Below are 22,047 nucleotides of genomic sequence, written 5' to 3' on the forward strand. Positions count from 1 at the left end.
AACAAAAAAAAAAAAAAAGAGTCTTTCTATATTGTCCAGCTGGCTTTGAACTGGAGTGAAACAATCTTCTTGCTTCAATTTCCCAAGTAGCTAGGACACAGAAGCATGCCACTGTCCCTGGTTGTCTTACGATTTATTTTATTTTTGTGACGCTGGTGATCAAAGCTAGGCCCTGCACATTCTAAGCACACATTCTAACACTGAGCTACATACCAGTCCTTATCTTACCAATTTTTAAACTTGTATTTTGCGACACAACTAGAGATGTAGAGCAATCTACCTACAATCATTAAATACACACATAAAGCTACATACTTTGTTTTGCTTTTTTTTTTTTTTTTTTTAAAGACAAGGTCTCACTATGTAGCCTAGGCTGGCCTTGAACTCATGGTGATCCTCCTGCTTCAGCCTCCTGAGTACTAGAGTTACAAGCATGCCCCACATGCCCTGCCCCATACAGAATAATTTCTACTAGGTAAGTCACAGGTGTTTAGTGAACCAAGATTACAGGTGAAGAGGGATCAAGTACAAGTCTCCAGACTTGACTATATTCAATATACATACATATATATATATATATATATATTCATTTTAAACATATATTGAAATAAACAGTAAGAAAGGTCCATTTTTGGGAGGAAGACCAGTTCATTCCAGTCAAATTCTCCCACCAGTAAACTACTACAAAAGTGAGCACTAAGTTTCATTTTGGAGACTGAGAGAGCTTCCAGCAGACTCACAGGGCTGGTAGAAAAGCCAGAGTTCAGGGTCTGCCAAGAAGATGGATGCCAGAGGCTGTCTGGTGGGATCTAAAGGGCTACTCCTTAGGAAGAAAGGTGAGCTAGAAAGAGACCCTCACAGGGACTTAAGACCAACAAAATCATCTCATCCATGGTTAACGAGATCTGCCCTAATCTGGTTGTCTGCCAAAAACCTACGTAAATCCTCTTTAAAAGAAAACCCAAGGCCAGGCGTGATATGAATGCCTGTAAATCTGGCATTTAGGAGGACTGTTGAATTTGAGGCTTGCTTGGGCTACATAGTGAATTCAAGGACAAGAAGAACTACACAGTGAGATCCTGTCTTAAAAAAAAAAAAAGGAAAGTGAAAAAGAGAAGACCAATTTTTTCCTAGAAATTTTCATCTACATTATCTAGTACATAATCCAAAACTACCCACACAGAGATGAAAAGTTTTTTTAAAAATATGTTTTAACAACTTCTGACATTGCCAGTCCTACGGATAACCCACTACTATTATGGACTACTGGATTATACTGGATTATTTTGCTGAATTGACGTACCTACAATATTTAAATGGCAATGGAATACCCATCTCTCACAAAACTAAACAAAAAAAGGGGATATAAATGAAGGACCATTTTGTATCTGTATATACAAAATAGTTAGGATATATATATCTAGCTACTTTCTCTTAATTCAATGAGAAGAAAGATTTGTACTAATAGTGTTTGGACAGGATATCATGTCTGCATCTTGTACTATGAATAACCACTACAAAGACAACAATATGCAATGTATTAATTATTTAAACTGTCCTACTAATCGGTTCAATGGTCTCATTGCTATTTCTCAATAAAATTAATAAAAAAGAGTAACTCCTTCAAATGAATACAATATAAATTTATAGATATAAAAATGTTTTTAAAATTTATTTATTTATTTATTTATTTGGTACAGGGTCTAGCTATATGGCTGGGTCATAGTGACTCTCCTGTCTCAGCCTCCCCAGTGCTGGGATTACAGGTATGTGCTACCACACCCAGTTTCAGAGGCTGGCACAGCATGTGGTTCAGGGATCGAACCCAGGTCTTTGCTTGCCAGGCAAGCACTTAGCCCACTGAGCTACCTCCCCAGCCCCGAGATGAAGTTCTGATTTAAAAGCCCAACAACAATAACCAAAATTTGTGGGAAAAGTTAATAGCAGCAAACACATGAGGTACACACACTGGAGGAGAGAAATGGGTAGTTGGGAGCAGAACTTCCTTGTGAAGTGTGTAGGTAGGAAACAGGCACACTGGTGCATGTCTACAATGCCAGCAATGGGAAGCTGACACACAGGATGGCAAATTTGAAGCCATCTTGAGTTACCTAGCAAGTTCAAGTCCATCCAGACTACACAGTAAGACTCTGTCTCAAAAAACCAAAGGAAGGACTGGGGAGATAGCTCAGCAGCATAAGCACCTGCCTGGCAAGTGCTTAGTTCCTAAGTTTGATCTATAGTTCCAAACAAACAATAAAGTTAGTTCCCTCTGCGAGAGCTGGGGGCAGGGGGAACCAACAGAAAAAGGAGGTATAAAGCAGCCAGCGTGGAAAACTGGAGTGATAAGTGACATGGCAACTATGTAAGATTGTAGGGCTACTGCCCTCTGTCTCAAATTAGTTCCACTATAAATCCATAGTATCTAGCCTACTTGATGATATACACTGTCTTCAAAGAAATTTCATGGTATAATTAAACATCAAAATATCAATTAAAAGCAGTCTCTTACCTTTACCTTCTACAAGAATACAAAGCATCAGTCAGAATCCTAAATTTCCTATTGTACTGCAGAGATTTCTCACTCATACTTTCTTTTACAGCTGTCATTCTTCTCCTGATTCCTTATGTGGACAAGTGATTGCAATTTCTAAAATCCTTACCTCTGATTTATCTCAAAACAAATGGGGCTGTAGGTCAGTAGAGCTTATTTATTTGGTATAGGGCCTTGCTATGCAACTCGGCAAGACCCTGTAGAGCTTACACATAGCAGATTTAAGGCGCTGAGTTCATCTGAACCTCAACACCACAAAACAAACATAATCCTAATTTGTATATGTAATTGTATTCAAATGCATATCAGAAATTGAATAAAAGTATAGTGCCTCTTTTTAACCTATCTGATCTCACAAATACTACTAATCCTTCATGGTTTTGCATTATTTAATGACTCATTAATCTTAAAACACCACCTTTTTATTAATGTCAATCTCGAATTTACCTTTTCCTAAAGCAATCTAGGCTTTCTCTTAGATATAAGACTAAGATCTTAAACCCATGAAGGTTAACATACTAATTCAGAGAATCAGACAACATAAGCAGCTCTGATTTCTTGTAATCTAAGATTCTTCCTAACTCTTTTTTTTTAAAGTTTTATTGATAAACAGATAGCAATGAGACAGTTTCAAATCAAATCGGAAGTACAGTTTCAACAAATAATACACTGCATATATTCTTCTTAGTGGTTAATTGCTGTACAAGATGCGGACTTGAGATCCTATTTACAAACACCATTAGAACAAATCATTCTATTCATTAAGAGAATGCAACTATATATCTATCCCAACCACTTTGAATACACAGATACAAAATGGACATTCATAAGTATACCCCATTTTTTCTAAGTTCCGTTATTGAATATTATAGGTGTGTAAACTCAGCAAAATATTCTAAAAGAGTCCAGTAGCCCATAATAGCATTGGGTCTTCTGTTTAACTGGCAATGTCAGAAATCATTGACCTCAGTCCCCCACAGTTCAACTTAACAGCATGGCTTTATTTCCTATATTTCGTCTTCATACTTTTCTACTGGATGGTTAAGACCAAGGTAAAGCAGGACCTATGCAACAAGAGTTGTAGCTTTTTGGTCTGAGAAGGTCAGTGAAATGCCCTCAGGATTTATCCTGAGATCCTGTACCTCAGATTGTAGAACCTTTGTCAGTACAGCCATGTGGATGAGTCACGGCCATTGCTTGGCCAATGTGCTCTCTGTGAAAGCCTGAGAGAGTGTCTTCTCCCCATGTGACTCTCCTTACGCACACTCTACGTCATCGATCACTTTCCTCTTTGGCCCCATAATCTTCTTGATCAGAAAATTTGGGACACTACCGAGGTACATGACGTTACAGTACAAGTTCTCATATGTCCTGAGTCTTAATTGACCTTAGACGACTAGGGCCAAAATGTTGGCTTTCCTTGTAGCCCTCCTTTTTCTCTAATTTTGGTCTGCAAACTTAGGTTGTTAACCATCCAGAAGACAAGCTTATTGTTATTATCAAACAATTTAGGCTATCAAGCTTAACCTCACTATCTCACTGCATTTCAAACATCTTAGGCATAATAAGGAACAGGTATTTTTCATCAAGTATTGATATGTTGAACTTTAAGTCCCTACATAATATGATAAAAAACATTTAAAAATTAGATTATATTTTAAAAATAGGATAAAGAATTCTATGCTTCTCATGTTTGCACATAAGTCCAAAAATCTCACCATATACAACCTTGAAGCAGGACAATCCCACAAAATTCCTTTTCCTGCTTCTTGCTGTCATTCACCACCCCCTTCTTCTTGAACATCCACCTACCCGAGAGACATCTTAGCAGTAACTGGCATGTCATGACAAGCCGCCCATATTCAGAATACCACAATGACAGGCACTCCCAACATGAAACCACTATTACAAATTACCATCTGCAGTGCAGTAGCTTAGTTCACAGGTATCAGTATAACTTCCTAACTCTTAACATTTGATGGTCCTAATTTTGTTTCCAAATTTTCTGTTATTTGATTTTTACTGCTTTAAATCTAAAACAAACCACTTTCTAGTTTATTGGATATGTGGGTTGCAATGATTTCTCATCTACTTTACAAAGTAGCAGCTGGGCATGATGATGCACACCCGTAATCCCAGCACTCAGGCACTGAGTTCATTTTAACCCCAACACCACAAAACAAACATATAATCCTGATTTATATATGTAATTGGTGCAAATTCAAGACCAGCCTGGGTAACAAAGTGAGCTTATGGCCAGAATGAACTGCATAGTGAGACCCTTTCTCAAAAATAAAATAAGTTAAAAAAAGAAAAACAAATTACAAAGTAGTGCTGCAGGTAAATTCATCCATTTTCCTCTTCCATCCTTATTGTCTACCTTTCCTTATCTTGAAAAACAATGCTACGATGTTGCCCTCTCAGTGTGAAACTTGATGTTCCTGCCCCAATCCAGGGAATACTGGTTCTAAACTGGTTTACAATGGAGGTATTCGTTCTCTGTTTTATCTACTACTCTTTGTAACCAAAAGCATAAACCTGATGAGAATTAAAGGTTTAATATGAAGACAAAAAGGAAACAAAGAAAATGAATCTCTAAGTGGAGACTGAACTTTGACATCAAAAGTGAGTGCTGCTTTAAGAGCTAACCAGAGGGTGATGTGTTCAGATGTAGGTAACCACTAGGAACAAGACAGTAACTTACTAAATACAGTGGCAACAGAAGCAAATGAAATACAGCTGTGATTATGAGTTTATAAAATACTCTAAAACTGGCTAATAAAAAGTTTATATCCTAATAACAAATGGACTTTAAGATACACACTCACACTTTGGTACTTCACTGCTTTGAAACTCACTGAACTTGATATTTGATGCATTATGAAGTAAAAATTCTTAGTACATGTAGTTTGTGTGCTACTTGTGAAAACTAGAACTGTCCCTGTTGATTGCCTTGTGACTCACTACGCTTTTCTAGCCAAAACAATGTATTTGATATTCTTTGTTTTTGGTACTCATTGTGCCTTCTGGAACGAATTCACAAATGAGTACTGAGGTACCACTGTGTCTACAAATCCTTTCCTAAGGGCTGGTGAGATGGCTCAGTGGTCTAAAGTGCCTACTTAGAACAAGCTTAGCAAAGCACAGGGACCGCAGTTCAATCCCCCAGCACCACATGCTAGCCAGCCCCGCCCCTTGGTGGGCTGAGCTGGCCACACAGATACACACACAATTAAATAAATAAATAAAATTTAAAAATAACTTATAAAAAAAAATCCTTTCCTAAGCTGCTGTTTCTTTTCTTTCTTTCTTTCTTTTTTTCTTTCTTTCTTTTTTTTTTTTTTTTGTGGTACTGGGGATTGAACTCAAAACCCTGAGCTTGCCAGGCAGGTGCTTAATCTACTGAGCTATCTCCCCAGCCCTAACATTAACTCTCTTTTACTTTTTTATTTATTATTATTATTTTCTGTGGAACTGGGGATTGAACTCAGGCCTTTGTACTTGCTAGGCAAGCGCTTATTCTATTGAGCCATCTCCCTGGCCCCCTAAACTTCTTTCTTCCCAAAAACCTTTGTTCTTCAGAAGTAAGTTATTTGTGGAGAAGGACTAATGTGTGAACATTTAAGAACACTGAATTCTACCATAAAAAATAAGAGAAATAAGTAAGAAATATGAACTTAGAAGCAAACCACATGAGGTTAGCTACAGTAAAAATAGCTATGTCTGCAAAACATAGATCATAGGGAATAAAAGAAAAAGCCACGAAATATTCACAACACCACATAGGAGACATCAAATATTCATGAAAGTATTGGTATTTATTAGGTATTAAATCAGTCACCTCCTGTTGACATCTATTTTTAGTACTATGTGCCCTCTGCCCAGGAAACAGATGGAATCCACAATCCTGAGCTGCTCACCGGGCTAAATGGCACAGAAAGGCACCAGCCAGGTGCCAGTCTCTGCATTCTCCGGCAGGACACGAGTGTCAACTCTAGGCACAGAGTCTGTTTAGCTGCCTTGTTCACCCTCAATTTTGGTCCAGATCATCAACAGGGAACACTGATACTGCAAAGAGGACAGGACATATGAATACTGTGTCACTCTGAGATGTTTCATTTATTTCCCACTATGTACGTGATACTTTAAGTGCAAAGTGACATTTTCAAGAGTAGAAAAAAAACACAAGGGGGATAAAAAGAAGTAAATGCCTTGAGGACAGCATGAACATCTGGACTTCAGATTAGGAATGCTGAGAAGCAGTAAGTGATGAAAATAATAATGAAATGGTACAGAGCTAAAACATGACAGTTTTGCCATCATCCATCCTGGCACCTCCAAATAATAGCTCCTCTGTGGGTTGCCAGTAACAGAGATGACAGACAAGGCCACAACAGACAAAGGTAAAGGAAACACAGTTTGCTTCATTTTTTATTTGGGCTATGGGTAAGTAAATCTGATAACTCTTAGCAGATGTGTTTGTCTTAGTTACTACGTTCTTTGTTGCTAGTACTTGCATGACACCCAGAAATTAAAGATTTGTTTTGGCTCACAGTTAGTAGAGGTTTTAGTCCATAATTGGCTAACTCCAAGGCAGGGCCACAGAGCAGAGCTACTTGGAATAGGGGAAAGAGCTTAAGGCATGGCATTGGGAAGCACGAAGAGAGAAAAGAGGAGGAAGGGGACAGACCCTTCCAGGCCAGGACCTCAGCGATCCACCTCCTCCAACCAGTTTCACCTCCCAACACCACTTTTAGTTAAACCATCAGTGGGCTGATCAGCTGGTAAGGGCCACACCCCCATCCAATCACCTTCTGGAAGACCCACGTGTAAGTGTATGAGGCTTTGGGGATCACCGAGATAGAAACCATAACACCACCTAACAGTTTCATCTTGCTAAAAATCAGAAGCACTCATAAGACATTAACAATTCCACACTTGAATACATTAGCAGATATCTCAATTTTGTATTTATTTATTGGATTTACTACAGGGGCTACAGGGTTTCACTACATAGATCTGACTAGTACTGATCCGCCTGTTTTCAGCCTACCAAGCGCTGGGATTAAAGGCAGGCACCACTGCTCCGTCTCATTCACTGGCTCAGTGCTCCTGGGGGGGGGGTCGGGCACTCCCAGAATTGAATGCCAGTCACTGCGCTCTGCCTAAGCAGGCGCATTAGTCTGCTGCGCTTCTCTGGCCAGCCTCTCATTTTATTTATAAAATATTTCTTACAGAATCTAGTTCAGACACAAGAATAAAAGTACAGTAATATAAGCCAAATATTAGTTGGCTTCTGTTAAAGGGAATCAGGTAGCAAGTAAGTTTCTCTAAGTCATAAAGAATAGTTTATATATTTATATTATTTTTTATGAAAACTTATAAAACAGTAAAGCCAAGAGTGGTAGCACACACCTGTAATCTCAGTACTTGGGAGGCTGAGGCAGGAAAAATACCATGAGTTCAAGACTAGTTTGGGCTACATAGTTCAAGACCAATCTGAATTACATAGTAAGAGTCTGTCTCAAAAAGAAAGAAAAGATAAAACCTAGTATATGCCAAGTGTAAGAGCTAATAGAATGTTATGAATCTATCTATAGCTCAGTGTCTCAAAATCCTGTGTGGCAACCACAAGGTCTTGAGTTTGATTGCTGGTGGGGGGAGAGAGGGAGGGAGAGAGGAAGAAGGAGGTGAGAGAGGGAGAGACCTTTAGGTCCTGCTGAATTACTTTCTGAAACCTAAGGAGACTGTTCTTTTCTCTCTGGTTATTAAAGTACTATAAAGTATGCAAAAACATGTATGAATAATGGAATCTTGCCCTCCCTTGCGCTCTAGCTCTTTGCCACCACCATGAAAGGTTGCCTTCTGCTCTGTGCTGCTCTGCATTGGACCCAGCTGCGTTTGGACTGAAGCCTCCAGTAACTGTGTGGTGGCACATGCATGTAATCCCAGCACTCAGGAGGCTGAGACAGGAGAATCAGGTTTTTCGTTGGAATATCCGTTGCACATTTATGGCGATTCTGAGTGTGAGGGCAGACTTCTGCCAGGCTCAGCACAGCGTTCTCGCTGACAAGTGAGCTTGGGGTTCTATGTGCCACAATTAACATTGCCTTGAAGCCTCTGGACACCGAGACTGGCCTCAGAAATATTGTCTTTTTTTTTTAATTGCAAGTATTTTCTTTTAATGACTCCAGTAAACTTAAGCATCAAGTACACAAAAGTGGAAAACGACCTACACTTTTAACTTGTCTCAGTCACTAGTGCCTAAATGTAGTAAAGGCTGATTACATTTTGTATGTAGTTCGAGTTTTTTGGAGTCTGAAGGTATTCATCTGCAGACATTGAGGCCCAATTTGAATTTGGATTCAAGTGGATTCTAAATACTTCTGCTTATCTTGAAGAAAAGCCTCATAAAGAATAAAGTTGAATAGATAAAATACTGATTGATATTAGGCATTTTAGTGGTCTTTTTAATGTTTTCTGCTGTGAAACATTTCAAGATTTGTTGATTTTTTTTTTTCATTTTCCCCATTACACTCATCACACGCACGCTCACACTTTTTATTTGCCATAATGAACCGTCCAGCCCCTGTGGAGATCTCCTATGAGAACATGCGTTTACTGATAACTCACAACCCTACCAATGCTACTCTCAACAAGTTCACAGAGGAACTCAAGAAGTATGGAGTGACAACTTTGGTTCGAGTTTGTGATGCTACATATGATAAAGCTCCAGTTGAAAAGGAAGGAATCCACGTTCTAGATTGGCCATTTGATGATGGAGCTCCACCCCCTAATCAGATAGTAGAAGATTGGCTAAACCTGTTAAAAACCAAATTTCGTGAAGAGCCCGGTTGCTGTGTTGCAGTGCATTGCGTTGCAGGATTGGGAAGGGCACCTGTGCTGGTTGCGCTTGCTTTGATTGAGTGTGGAATGAAGTATGAAGATGCAGTTCAGTTTATAAGACAAAAAAGAAGAGGAGCATTCAATTCCAAACAGCTGCTTTACTTGGAGAAATACCGACCTAAAATGCGATTACGTTTCAGAGACACCAATGGGCATTGCTGTGTGCAGTAGGAGGAAGCATGGACGAAGGCTTACTTGATTGTGGCCGTTAGAGGGGACTCTTGCTACCTAGAAATGTGAATCTGAAATCTTACCTGTGTCATCGAAGTAGTGATGATGGATTCAGTACTCCTCAACCACTCTCCTAATGATCGGAAAAAAGCAAATAAAAAAGAAATCCCTTCATAACATAAATGTTTAAGGAAAAAAAAAAAAAGAGAAAGAGAAAAGGGATTAATTCAGCAAAGGATGATTTTGCTCCTAATTTTGGAGTTTTAATTTCAGCCAGGATTGAATTATTTCAAAATCTCTTTATCTTTTTTAACTTTTTCAAAATAGGTCTCTAAAGAAAACCAGCAAAATATTAGGCTGTGCATAACCATCTGTTTGGGGAGCACATTCTTCCAGTGTGCTTGGCACATAGATCTCCCTGTGGTAGGATTTTATTTAAGGGGAAAGAAAGGTGTATTTTCCCCTTCTTTTCTCCTTTCTCCTGTCTTTTCCCTTCTCCCTTCCCCATACACATTGTAGATGGAATAGGAGAAGTCGTCGTTGCTGTAGATTTGCGTGCAGTCTGGCAGCCTTAAGCCCACCTGGGCACTTTTAGAAAAAAACAAAAACACCAAAAAAACCAAAAAGGCATATATATTATATATGATATGATATGATATGATATGATATGATATGATCCAGGTGGTTTTTAGTCTTTATTGATGGGGTGTTCGTGTCAATCTCTTTTTCTCAAAGCCCTGATTTAACATTAGGCAAAGTAGTTAATGCCTTTCATTTTGGTAAATTAGTGGGGAAATGGTATTTGATTGCGAGTCTTTCTTCTCAGAGAGCTTATTAGCTGAGAGTAGAGTTCTCTTTCCCAGTGAATGAAGCTAAGAATGGGTATTGCAGAAACTTGTTTTCTGAAGAGGATGACTCTATGCCATCACTAAAGATAAATACAGGCAGAGAATTAGCACACTTTCTACAAAACTATCCAACTGTGGGCTATAGCACTGCTCTGATTTTTCTTATGATGTCAGACAATTCTGGCAGCTTAAAATTTTTATTTTAGAAATTATTTGTATTCTGAATTTTCAGAAGTGGTCAAAGGAGCAACAGCAAATTCATATTTTGCTTTTGAAACATGCCTGTGGTGGTTATTTTCCCAGACTTCTCCCTGTATGTACCATTCAGTTTAACCACCAATTGCTTTTTTATTTTCTTACTAGGTTCCTTTTGAGATACAAAACAAAAAAGCCCTGGTTCAGAACCAGCAATGCCTGGTGAGTGGGGTGTCCGCAGGCTGTAATAGGGAACAAGAGAGACATCAAGTAACCCAAGGGGTAGCAAAGGGACTGTGTTGCTTACAAAATGGTGTAGTAGTCCCAGAGTCTCTGCTGGATTCAATGTGTTGATCTAGAAGCTGTTTAGCTCCTTATTTTCGGAAGGCAGTTATAACTAGAGTATATTGACAGAGCATGCAGAGGGGCACTATCAGGGGTTTCTGCACTCTTTAACTACTACACACTTGATACTGCACTTTTTCTAAGGCTCTGAATACAGGCTTAGTCGTCTTATTCTGCTGGAATTTCTGTGCAGAGCCAAAAGGATCCCCTTTTGTAAGCATCACCCGGGCCCACAGGAATGGATTGGGACCTTGTCTCACACTGATGATACCTCAGATGCTGGCCAGCTATGCGAACTGCCTATTTCCTAGAGCTGGAGTTCTTTTGATTTTTTTAACTAAATTCAAACCTGTAGATTCTCTCCTCCCTCATCCCAGGAAATAAAACAAAATAATGCTTTTTGAAAAAAAAATAATGGAATCTTTATATAGACCTTAAAGAAGATGACAGAATCTATATTTTAAAAAACTAAGGAAATCTTAAGAAAACCACCAAATGGTAATGTTACAACTCAAAGCAATTAAAAAATTTAGAAATTCAGTACTCTACTGCCATTTTCAAGAATATAAGTTTCCATTATTCACAGGTACCAGAAATTCTAATCTGAACTCAGAATCAAAGACTAAAGAAAGGACAAGAATGCATATTAACGAAGAGAATTAACTTCTGAGAAATTCCCTCCTCAGTTCAAATGCAGCTAGCTTGGCTGGCCAGCTGTGAAATCTGTGACAATTAGGTCAAAATTACATTTTCTGGTTGTTGGGTTTTTTTGGTCTTTTTGAGGCAGGGTCTCACTCTACAGTTCAGGCTGGCCTTGAATTCACTTTGTAGCCCAGGCTGTCCTTGTATTCTCTGTGACCCTCTTGCCTCAGCCTCTCAAGTGTTGTATTACAGGCATCTGCCACCATACCCCATCTTCAGTTTCTTTGTTGAAAGATAAAACAAGATAGAGGAGGAACAGATACATTTGGAACACCCTTGTACAATAGTCTCTGGCCTTGAATAAACTCATAAAATCCTATGCTTCAACCTAAACGTCATCACAGATATTTCTTGGCACATATTCTAAGCAAAAATTTAGTTGTATTACTCTGTTTAGGATTTTATGTAATTTCCTGGTCTGAGTATTTATGTTTCCTTAGTTCTGAAAAATGATCAGCAACTATCTCCTTAAATAACATCTGTGTACTCCATCTGCAACTCTGGTTAGATGTACACTGGATTTTCTTACTTGATATACATTATACTTAACATTTTTAAAAAATTTTCTTTGTATTTTGTTCTGAAGTCTGGGACTTGAATTCAAAATCCAAATTCAGGAGTACAGTATTTCCCAGTTAACTGGTTTTTTTTTCCAGCTGTGCACATAATTTGCTACTTACTTGTCCACTCAGTTTAATTCTGTATCTTGATTTATACAAGTCATACACAGTACTTCTTTAAAAAAATTTTTTTGTTTGTGCTAACAATTGAACCTAGGGCATTATGCATGCTGAGCACATACTCTATCACTATGTTATAACCCCAGACCCTACAGTGCTATTTGAAATGTCTCTAATTTTTTAATACAAAATATACCTTTCCATTCCAAACTTTTAATTTCTTAGAGTACTCACTTTTCCAAGTTAGTGGAAATCTAAGTCTGTTGTTTGTTGTTCCTGTCAATTCTTGTTGATAGTGGATTGACTGATTAATTGACTGATTTTGAGACAAGGTCTCACTATGTAGCCCATATTGGCATCAAACTCAGTGATTCTCCTACTCCTGCTACAAATGGAGGCTGGGGAGATAGCTCAGGGGTATAAGCTCCTGCCTGATAAGCATAAGGTCCTGAGTTCAATACCCTGCACCACAAAATAAATAAATAATATGCACACACACACACACACTCCAACTGGAACCATAGGCATGCACTGCCATGCCTAGTGAAACAGTGATTATTCTGTGTATTTGGATTATGAACCCGTGAGTCCAGTTTTTATCTGTGGGAATCTCCTATAGGCTTACCTAAGGATCACTCCTTCACAAGTGCTTTTTGGCTACTTTTTGTACTATTCTCAGGTAAAGAAAAGCATTAACATAAATTTCAAACCTCTAGGTTAATGAAACCATGGTTACAAATCTCAGGTAAACTCTCTTTAAAAGAATATCCAGGCGGCATAATAGCACATGCTCGTAATCTCAGTCCTCAGGAAGCTGAAGCAAGATGACTGTCGAGCATTTAAGGCCAGCATGGACTATACAATAAATTCATGGCCATAATATGTATATTGTGAGACCCTCTCTCAAAATCAGGAGGGAAGGAAAGAAGGAAGGAGCAGAAAGTCAGCTCAGGATGAGATAGCAAAACATCTCCGTTCTACTGCATATATTCCACCACCTCACCACATCCTCACTCAATCAATTTTGAGAACAGAGGTCTTTAAGAGCCCTACATTTAGTGGCATTTTTAGTTGTAATGCTCTACTCAGGTTCTTTGGCTGAGGTATAAGGCCTCTTCTCTTTCGGCTTTCGGCTAGGAGGATGCTAAGGTGCAACTTTCTTCGGTCATCCCGAATCTGGGTTCATCCAACACTAGCCACTTCCAGCATGTCACCCAAGTTCGATCCCAACAAGATCAAAGTCATATGCCTGAGCTGCACTGGTGGTGCAGTTGGCGCCATGTCTGCCCTGGCCCCCAAGATTGGATCTGTCTCCAAAAAAAGTGGTAGATGACATTGCCAAGGCAACTGGTGACTGGAAGGGTCTGTGGATTACAGTGAAAGTGACCATTCAAAACAGACAAGCTCAGACTGAGGTGGTGCCTTTTGCCTCTGCCCTGATCATCAAAGCCCTCAAGGAGCCACCAAGAGACAGAAAGAAGCAGAACAACATTAAACATAGTGGAAATATCATTTTGATGAGATTGTCAACACTGCCTAACAGATGCAGCACCAGTCTTTAGCCAGAGAACTTTCCAGAACCATTAAGGAGATCCTGGGGATCTCCCAGTCTGTGGGCTGCAACATGGACAGCCGGTACCGTCATGACATCATAGATGACATCAACAACTGCGTTGTTGAGTGCCCAGCTAGCTAAGGAGCATAAGAAAATATGTCAATAAAGAGATGATTTGACAAAAAAAAATCCCTCTTCTGCTCTCATGTGACAGTTAAAATTCAAGCTTGTTAGAATAAAGGCCCCCATTCTGTTATAATAAAACAGCTGCTGGTAACATGTAACATTTACTGAACATTTATTGCATGCCAAGTACTGTGCCAATACTTTACTCAGCTTGTTTCATTCAATCTACACAGAAATCCTGTTATTTACCCCCCTGCATCTCATAAGTGAGGACCTGGAAACAAAAGTAAGCAACTTGTTCAGAGATGGGGAGATAGCTTGGCGGTCTAAGTGCCTTCCTGGCAAGTGAACGGACTCGAGTATAGTCCCTGTTACTGCATACTGTGCAGGCCCTGGGGCCATGAGCGCACTGTACCACCCCGAAACCCAGAGTGATGGTGCATGCCTGTAATCCCTGAAATAAAAGGAGGCTGCGACAGGAAGATCACTATGAGTCCAAACTGAATAGCAAGATCCTTTATCAAAACAAGCAAGCAAACAAGCAAGCAACAAACTTGTTCAAGTTTATCTAGCAAGCAAGCTAAAGAATTGAGGTTTGAACCCAGATCTGTTTAAATTTAGAATCTACCCTGTTAATCATATACTAGGCCATGTCCTAAAATCCTTCCTAGTGCCTAGGCTGGTGCTAGATGCAATATGGTCACTAGTCTGCTGAAGGAACACATTTTCCTTGTGTATACAAGCTTGTCAGGGAACACTCTGAGAACAATCAAGTATTGGGTAGATATTTAAGAGTAGAAATAATATTGGATAGCAGTGCCAGTCAGAATTGAAGTGTCTGTCTCATTGACCATTTGAGAAATCAGTTTTCTAGGAAAAGCAAGACATGTGGTGTTAAGTTTGCAATAAATGTTGTACTTGTTATCACCAGTGAAACAGAATTTCTCACTGAGAAAAGCTTTATACATATATGGAATCTACTGGACAGCAAGGTGGAATAAAGAAATAGTTAACAGAGAGAGTAAAAAGGAAATAGTAAAAGTTGTTGAAGGATTCAAAAAGACACAGGATGACAGATGTACATTTTCTATGAATATCAATCCACTTCAAAAATCAAGGAGAAGGGTCGGAGAGATAGCTCAGAGGCATAAACACCTACCTGGAAGTACAAGGACCCCAGTTTAATGTCCAGCCCCACATGCCGTGCAGACTGTCTCAGCCCTGATGTTGGGGTGTGTGCTGTCTTGGCCTCGGATGTGGGCACCCACTGTGCGGCTGTGGGGTGCATGCCTATGTCAGCGCGCAGGAGGTTGAGCCAGGAGGATCTTGGCAAGTTTAAGACCAGCCTGGCAACTACAATGGTAAGCAGAAGGCCAGCCTGAACTACATAGTGAGACCTTATCTCAAAAAAAAAAAATAAAATAAAAATCAAGGAGGGAGGCAAACATCAAATTTATGTTAAAATAAGCATGTCATGGAGCAGAACATTAAAAAAAATTTTTGATTCCAAAAATCTTTTGGTTCAAATAAATAACTTATGGAATTGTTTAACTCTACTGTGAAGTGTAACCATAATAACTGGATATGAGAAACACATTTGTAGATGCTTACTGTATGCCTACACTTAGTAACTCAATTATTCTCATAATACTATTAGGTAACTATTATTAGAGATATACAAACCCAGGCACTGAAATGCAGCTCAACTCACAGAAGGTCAAACACTGTTCAGTACTAGAATCCAAACCTAAGTAGACCAGCTGTAGTACCTGTGTGTCCACCTCCTTGTAAAGGAGGTGGAATGTGAGGAAGGTGTCGAAGATGAAGACTTTGGACAAGTTACAAGAATGGCAGCTACGACAACACTGCTGTATCTACCTTAGACATGCCAATCATAAAGGGAGCCAGAAGCTAATGCAAAATTTACACTAAAACATTTCCTGACACTTTTTTTTTTGGTGGAACCAGGGATTGAATTCAGGCTCTTGTACTTGCCAGGCAAGTGCTTATTCTACTGAGCTATCTCCCCAGCCCTGACACTTTTTTAAAAAATGAAATGAGACTGTAACTGTTTTACATTTAGAGGTCACTGTGTCAATCTGACTTATTTACTACTTTAGCGTTACTGCAAGTTTACCTCATGCATAAGTTCTACTATTTCTCAACTGTAATTTAAATGCTGAAGACAAAAAGAATGTGTCTGTTCCTTCTTTTGCATTCCTTACCACAACACAGCTTAAGCACCTAAAAACTGCTACATAAATGTCTGTCCAATTAATTACAACACTTGCTTCTTTTTCACTATCCCTTACCTAAATACATCAATTTAGAAACTTGTTTAGCATTAAAAGTAATGCTTGAACTGGGTGTGATGGCATACATCTGCCAAAGCAGGTCTGCTGTGAGTTTGGGGCCAATCTTGGCAGGTCAAAGTGAGTTCAAGGCTGCCCTGAACTGACTAGCAAAACCCTGTCTCAAAAACACAAAATATAGGGCCGGGGAGATACCTCAACAGTATAAGCATCTGCCAGCAAGCCCAAGGTCCTGAGTTTGATCCCTGAAACAAGAGACACATAAAAAAGACAAAATAATAATAGTAATAATAATAATGATAAAGTAATGTTTCAAATTTATTTAACAACCCCTCACACACACACGTGCACATGCACACGCACACACACACAGATATACACACATCCCACATAAATATAATCTGGTAAAATACAAGTGAAAATTCAGGACTGAGTATTTTTGTCAGTGAAAGATTAAATACAATAAACAGGAATCAGCAAATTCCAAAAAGGTACCATGAACTAGTTTTTTTTTTTTAAAAGCAATGAACAGGTTCATTCTATTCTCTTACATAGCAATGTGGGAAATTCGTGAGTCTGTATAATAATTTCAAATTATTATTTATTTATTTTGTGGAACCAGGGATTGAACTCATGACCTTACACTTGCCAGGCAAGCACTTATACCACTGAGCTACCTCCCTAGCCCCTCTAATGCTTTTCTGTAGTAAGAAAAAGTAGTGGGAAAAAAAAATGTGAGAGGGTGAAGCTTCAAGTAAAATTGTAAAGAAACAAAAACAAAACAAAAAAATGAGGTAAAAAATTTGATCCTGATCTAATTACATTTGTTTCAGCTCCATCTTAGAAGGTAACTTAAAACAGTTTCTTTGTATATTTTTAAATTTTTTCTTACTGGGAATTGAACTTAGGACCTTGCTCTTGCCAGGCAGTCACTATGACACTGAGCTATATCCCCAGCCCTTTTTAATTCAAGTTTATTGGTACAATTTAAGTATACATATTGATCACATTCATTATAGGGAATTTGTATCTGTACATGATATGTCTTAATTCTTCTCCTCTGCACCCATTTCCACTCTCTTTTTTTCAAATTCCCTTCCCCTCCTGTTCACAAAAAATAACAGGAGCCACACCCTCCACCCACAAAAAAAAGGTCAGAAAGGAAGTAATACACAAGAGGAGGAACAAAATCATAACAGCATAACAGAATTTGGTTATACTACTTATAAAGATTATCCATTCTGAAGATTTTTTAACCACAAAGGCACTTGGACCTGAATTTCCTAAATATGTTCTTTTCCTTAGTACAATAGAAGATGTCTACCTAGTAATCTTCCAAAAAATGTAGGTTGGTGTTATCAAAAACAAAAAAGGATCCAGGAGGATCACAAGGTCAGTACCAACCTGGGTAACTTTGCAATTTACTGAGGTTTCTCAATGTGAAAAAAGATCAAAACAAAAAACAAAACCAAACAAAAACCTTAGGGAAGTAGCTTAGTGTGAAGGTCCTGGGTTCAATCTTCAGTATAGAAAAACAAAGAGGGGAGGTGGGTGAGGGCAAGATAGTTTCTAGAAACAGTAAAACACACCTAATTCAGTAATTACAACCTTTAAAAGTTAAAAACATGCTTTGAAAAAGATTAAAATGTTTCCACCCTGGCACTTGCCTACATTTTAGAGGCCAAATTTCCATGCATTCTTACATTAACTGAGTGCCTAAGTACACTCTCTCAGGCTCACTGCAGGGTATGGTAGGTGAGAGAAAGGTAATAGGGTAAAAAAAGTAAGAGCAATTTGTGTCCAGGGATACTCTGTTTAAGAAAATAACAAATATATAAGAAACCACTGAAAGGGCCGGGGAGATAGCTCAGTAGAATAAGCGCTTGCCTGGCAAGCCCAGGGTCCTGCATTCAATCCCTGGTACAGAGAAAAAAAAAAAAGCTTTTAGTAAAGATCTATAATAATAAGAAAAAAAGTGCTAAAGCAAAAAGAGAACACTGAATCGAAAATACTAAAATCTGTTTCCTAATCCAAGCTCAGTTAGCAATTTTGTTTTAAGATCTGGGACAAGACACGTATCCCTGGTGAGCTTTAGTTTCTTCAGTAATAAAATCAGGGGAGTAGATAACTATCTTTGAAAGTCCTTTCAATCCAAAGCATTTATGCCACTATATCTATTGAATGGCTCTATGAAAAGATAATTACGATGATCCTTAAGTACTGACATAGTAATTTTTCTCCTAATCTCACTAAAAGCTATAAAAACACACCAGGAATGGTGTATAGGCCTGTAATCCTAGCATTCAGGAGGCAGGATGATCACTCAGAGGCCAAACCCAGAAAGACTAGCTTAAACTACACAGCAGGACCCTATCCCTACCCCCACTCCCCAAAAAGATAAAGCAGATATTTTGTGTCAGGGTTGAACCCAGGGCCTCAAACTTCCAAAGTAAGCACCCTACCGCTGTAGAAGCTAAGACATTTGTATCTCAAAGGGGCCTTTAGATGACTGAGGGCTACTCTTGGGCCTCATTCTTCCTAAAACATTATGCTAATTATATTGATTGATTGATCGCAGAGCAGTACTAGGGACTAAACCCAGCCCTCATGCATGTGAGGCAAACCTCTACTACTGAGCCACACCACCAGCTTAAGAAACATTTTTATGCATGTCAAATGGTCAATGACTGCTTTCCATTCCTGTAATAAAACATATAAACAAATATGTACAATATTAATCCTTATTCTGATTTTAGAGGTAATGATGACATGCTGATTTTTATCTCCAGTTTGAAAGCTATTAGAGAGAGGAAGGAAGGAAGCAGATGTAAAAGTGAGTGTGCTCATGAAAAAAGTCATCCAAGAAAGCATATTTTGATGGAGTTTGGGAATGAAAGAATTTCAAAATAAAGGCAGGTTTTTGTTTTTATCTTTTTAAGATAAGGTCTTGTTTTGCACTCTTGAGCTCACTTTGTAGCCCAGGCTGCTATTGACCTCCACAACAACCCTCCTTCCTCAGCCTCTGGAGTACTGGGATTACGGGCATGTGCCACCATGCCCTGCTAAGGCAGTTTTTTCCAGGTTAGAAATTCTAAGAACAGGGTAAAACAGAACAAAATGTATACCAGAGGAGGATATTTCCCAGTGCTTTGAAGACTTCTCATAGTATAGGTTTTCATCCAGTGTTACATAGTATACTTTCAATAAACAGGGAATATCCTTGTATTTAAAAAGTATCTTCTTGGCCAAGAAGATACATGGTCAATAGGAAGAAAAAAGTCCAACAGATTATGACTGCTAAATTAAAGTTTCCTTGCTAAATATATTTAATTTTAAATAATCATGTTTCCTCAGATAAAATGTATTGACATTTCCCCTTTCATTACAGAGGAAGAATATGATTTGTGCTATTTCTCCACCCTCTTCAAGTTTACAATAAACCATGACCTGTTCTGACCTTTCAGCTTTCCAAGGAAAGCAAAACAGACCAAATAAATAAATAAAAATAAAAACCTGAAGGCGACAGAAGGCAGAATGTATATTCAGTAAATAGGCATTCTTGATCTCTTTTCAAATACTTTTAAGATCTAGAGCAAAACTGAAATTCTCTAGCAAAAGTGATACAATGTAGTTTTATATAAAGTATTACACAAGCATGTCAAAACTTCAGTGATAAACAGGTATTTTTAGAATATCTGTTGCTTCAGCCTAGGTAAGTGTTCCTGCACTAGAATACTTGCTCCTGATTTTGTTGCCCACACAAGGCTAATCCTTGAGGTTTTCACAGAAAGAAATCACACATAAAGACAAAGCTCCCCTGGGTACTAGGGTTATCCAGCCTTCTTAAGTTCTCCCTAGACAAAGCTGGGGGCAAATAGGGCCCATAGGCGCCAAAATGTGCAGAAAACTAAAATTAACCAAGAGATCACCTTATGGAACAAAAATCCTCTTGACTTAAACATACTCTTTTATTGCAGATTTTTTTTTTTTTCAAATAAATCTTTCTCTGGCTAGGAAAAAGATGAGCTTTGATGTATGTAAGACTTATTAGGTATATTCTTAAATTCAAGTTCAAATGTAGTGTTAATAAGGAAACCAGGGGGCCTGCCCATTAGCTCACTTGTTGAAGTGCCTGCTTAAGAAAGCAGTGAGGCTCAGGTTGCACTGGTTCGAACCCAGATACTCCCTCCAAACTAGAAATGCCCTGAAGACATGGTCAGGCCTCAAAATAAATAAATAAATAAATAAATAAACCATCTGACAAATAGTATTTCTTATTTTCGCCTTTTACAGTTGTTATCCAATGCTTTAGGTATAACTGACTGGCATGGTATTTTAAAATAATTGGAGCAAAATGTATTTAGGGAGAATAGGGATGTAGCTCAGTGGTAGAGCACTTGCCTAGCTAATCCAAGGCCCTAGGGCCTAGCCCAGGACCTCTAAACCAAACCAAATCAAACCAAAACATGCACACGTGTGCGTGCATTTATGTCCTAAGGACTATTCTGTAAATTGCTGAAAATAAAGCCTGATGACTGAGTTTGAGTAAAGATATCACTGTTTAGGTGTAGTGCAAGAGGAGAGAGAGGAGAGAGAAAGGAGAGGAGAGAGAAAGGTAGGCAGGCGGGGTGGGCTGTAAATATTGCTCAGGACAAAGCAATCCCCAAGGGAGGGAAGAGAAGGAAAGAGAAGTCACAAAATGAATACAGTCTTTTTCATAAAATGAAATTTCATACAATTCTAAACAGCATAGTTTCTACAAAATTCAACTCTTATTTGAGAGATAAAATTTGAGGGAGGAAATAACATTTGTTATTTTCTATGACTCTTTTTACAACACTGTTTATCTAAACCTCGTCTACATTCCACAGTGAAGAAAAACTTGAAACTATATTTTGTGGATTCATAAATTAAAAATAATAATTGCACTAGATGTCAATTAAAAACATTTCCACAAAAGTCCTTTTTAAAAAATCTTAAGGGATGGTTTTCAGGTTATCTAAAAATTCCAATTAAGAGTAACCTCTACAATGGTAAAAACTACCCTGCAGAAGACAGAAATAGTGAACAAAGCCAATAAAATCAAAATATATAGTGGGACATTGTAGAAAATTTAGCCTTAAACTGATGCTCAAATATCCAGTAATAACAATTTTTGAAATCCTACTATTACAGACAGTTAAATTAGATAGAAATTAACAGGGGGTCAGAGTAGGCTAAATCCTTGAGGGAGTCAGGGCACAAGATGAAAACTAACCAAAGCTGTGTTGCTTGGTGCACTGAAGGAGGCAAGACCTCAGAGATTAAAGCTACAATGTTCAGATTTACATACTTCTCCACAGAATAAACGAAAGTTTGAGTTTATAGTTTACAGTGATTGGTATCATCCTTTTGGGACTTACAGACTAAGGGGCTGGGATATAAGCAGTGCACAGTGCCTACCAAAAAAGAAAAAAACCAATAAGACTAAGACTAGAGGGGGCCTGTCCCGTAGCTCAGTTCTTTAAGTGGCTGCTTCAACAAAGCAGTTGGGCTCAGGTTGCTGTGGTTCAATGCCCACAACTCAAGCCAGCCAAACCTGCCCTGAAGGCATTTGGAGCTAAATAAATAAATAAATAAATAAATAAATAGGCCAGGGAGATGGCTCAATGGA

General features: G+C 38.5%; 2 protein-coding genes across 2 annotated transcripts in view; one reads left to right on the top strand and one right to left on the bottom strand.

The window, feature by feature from the left end:
• The window catches only part of Cnst (consortin, connexin sorting protein), a 116,293-nt gene that overhangs the window by 87,021 nt on the left and 7,225 nt on the right, over positions 1 to 22,047 (bottom strand). The gene's annotated exons all lie outside the window — the stretch shown is intronic.
• On the top strand, positions 8,539 to 10,233 carry LOC101576571 (protein tyrosine phosphatase type IVA 2). Its single transcript, XM_004626824.3, has one exon. The coding sequence runs from the start codon at positions 9,128 to 9,130 to the stop codon at positions 9,629 to 9,631; it is 504 nt and encodes a 167-aa protein (XP_004626881.1). The 5' UTR covers positions 8,539 to 9,127; the 3' UTR covers positions 9,632 to 10,233.

This window comes from Octodon degus, unplaced genomic scaffold (assembly GCF_000260255.1).
Source record: "Octodon degus isolate 3935 unplaced genomic scaffold, OctDeg1.0 scaffold00017, whole genome shotgun sequence".
Taxonomy (NCBI): Eukaryota; Metazoa; Chordata; class Mammalia; order Rodentia; family Octodontidae; genus Octodon; species Octodon degus.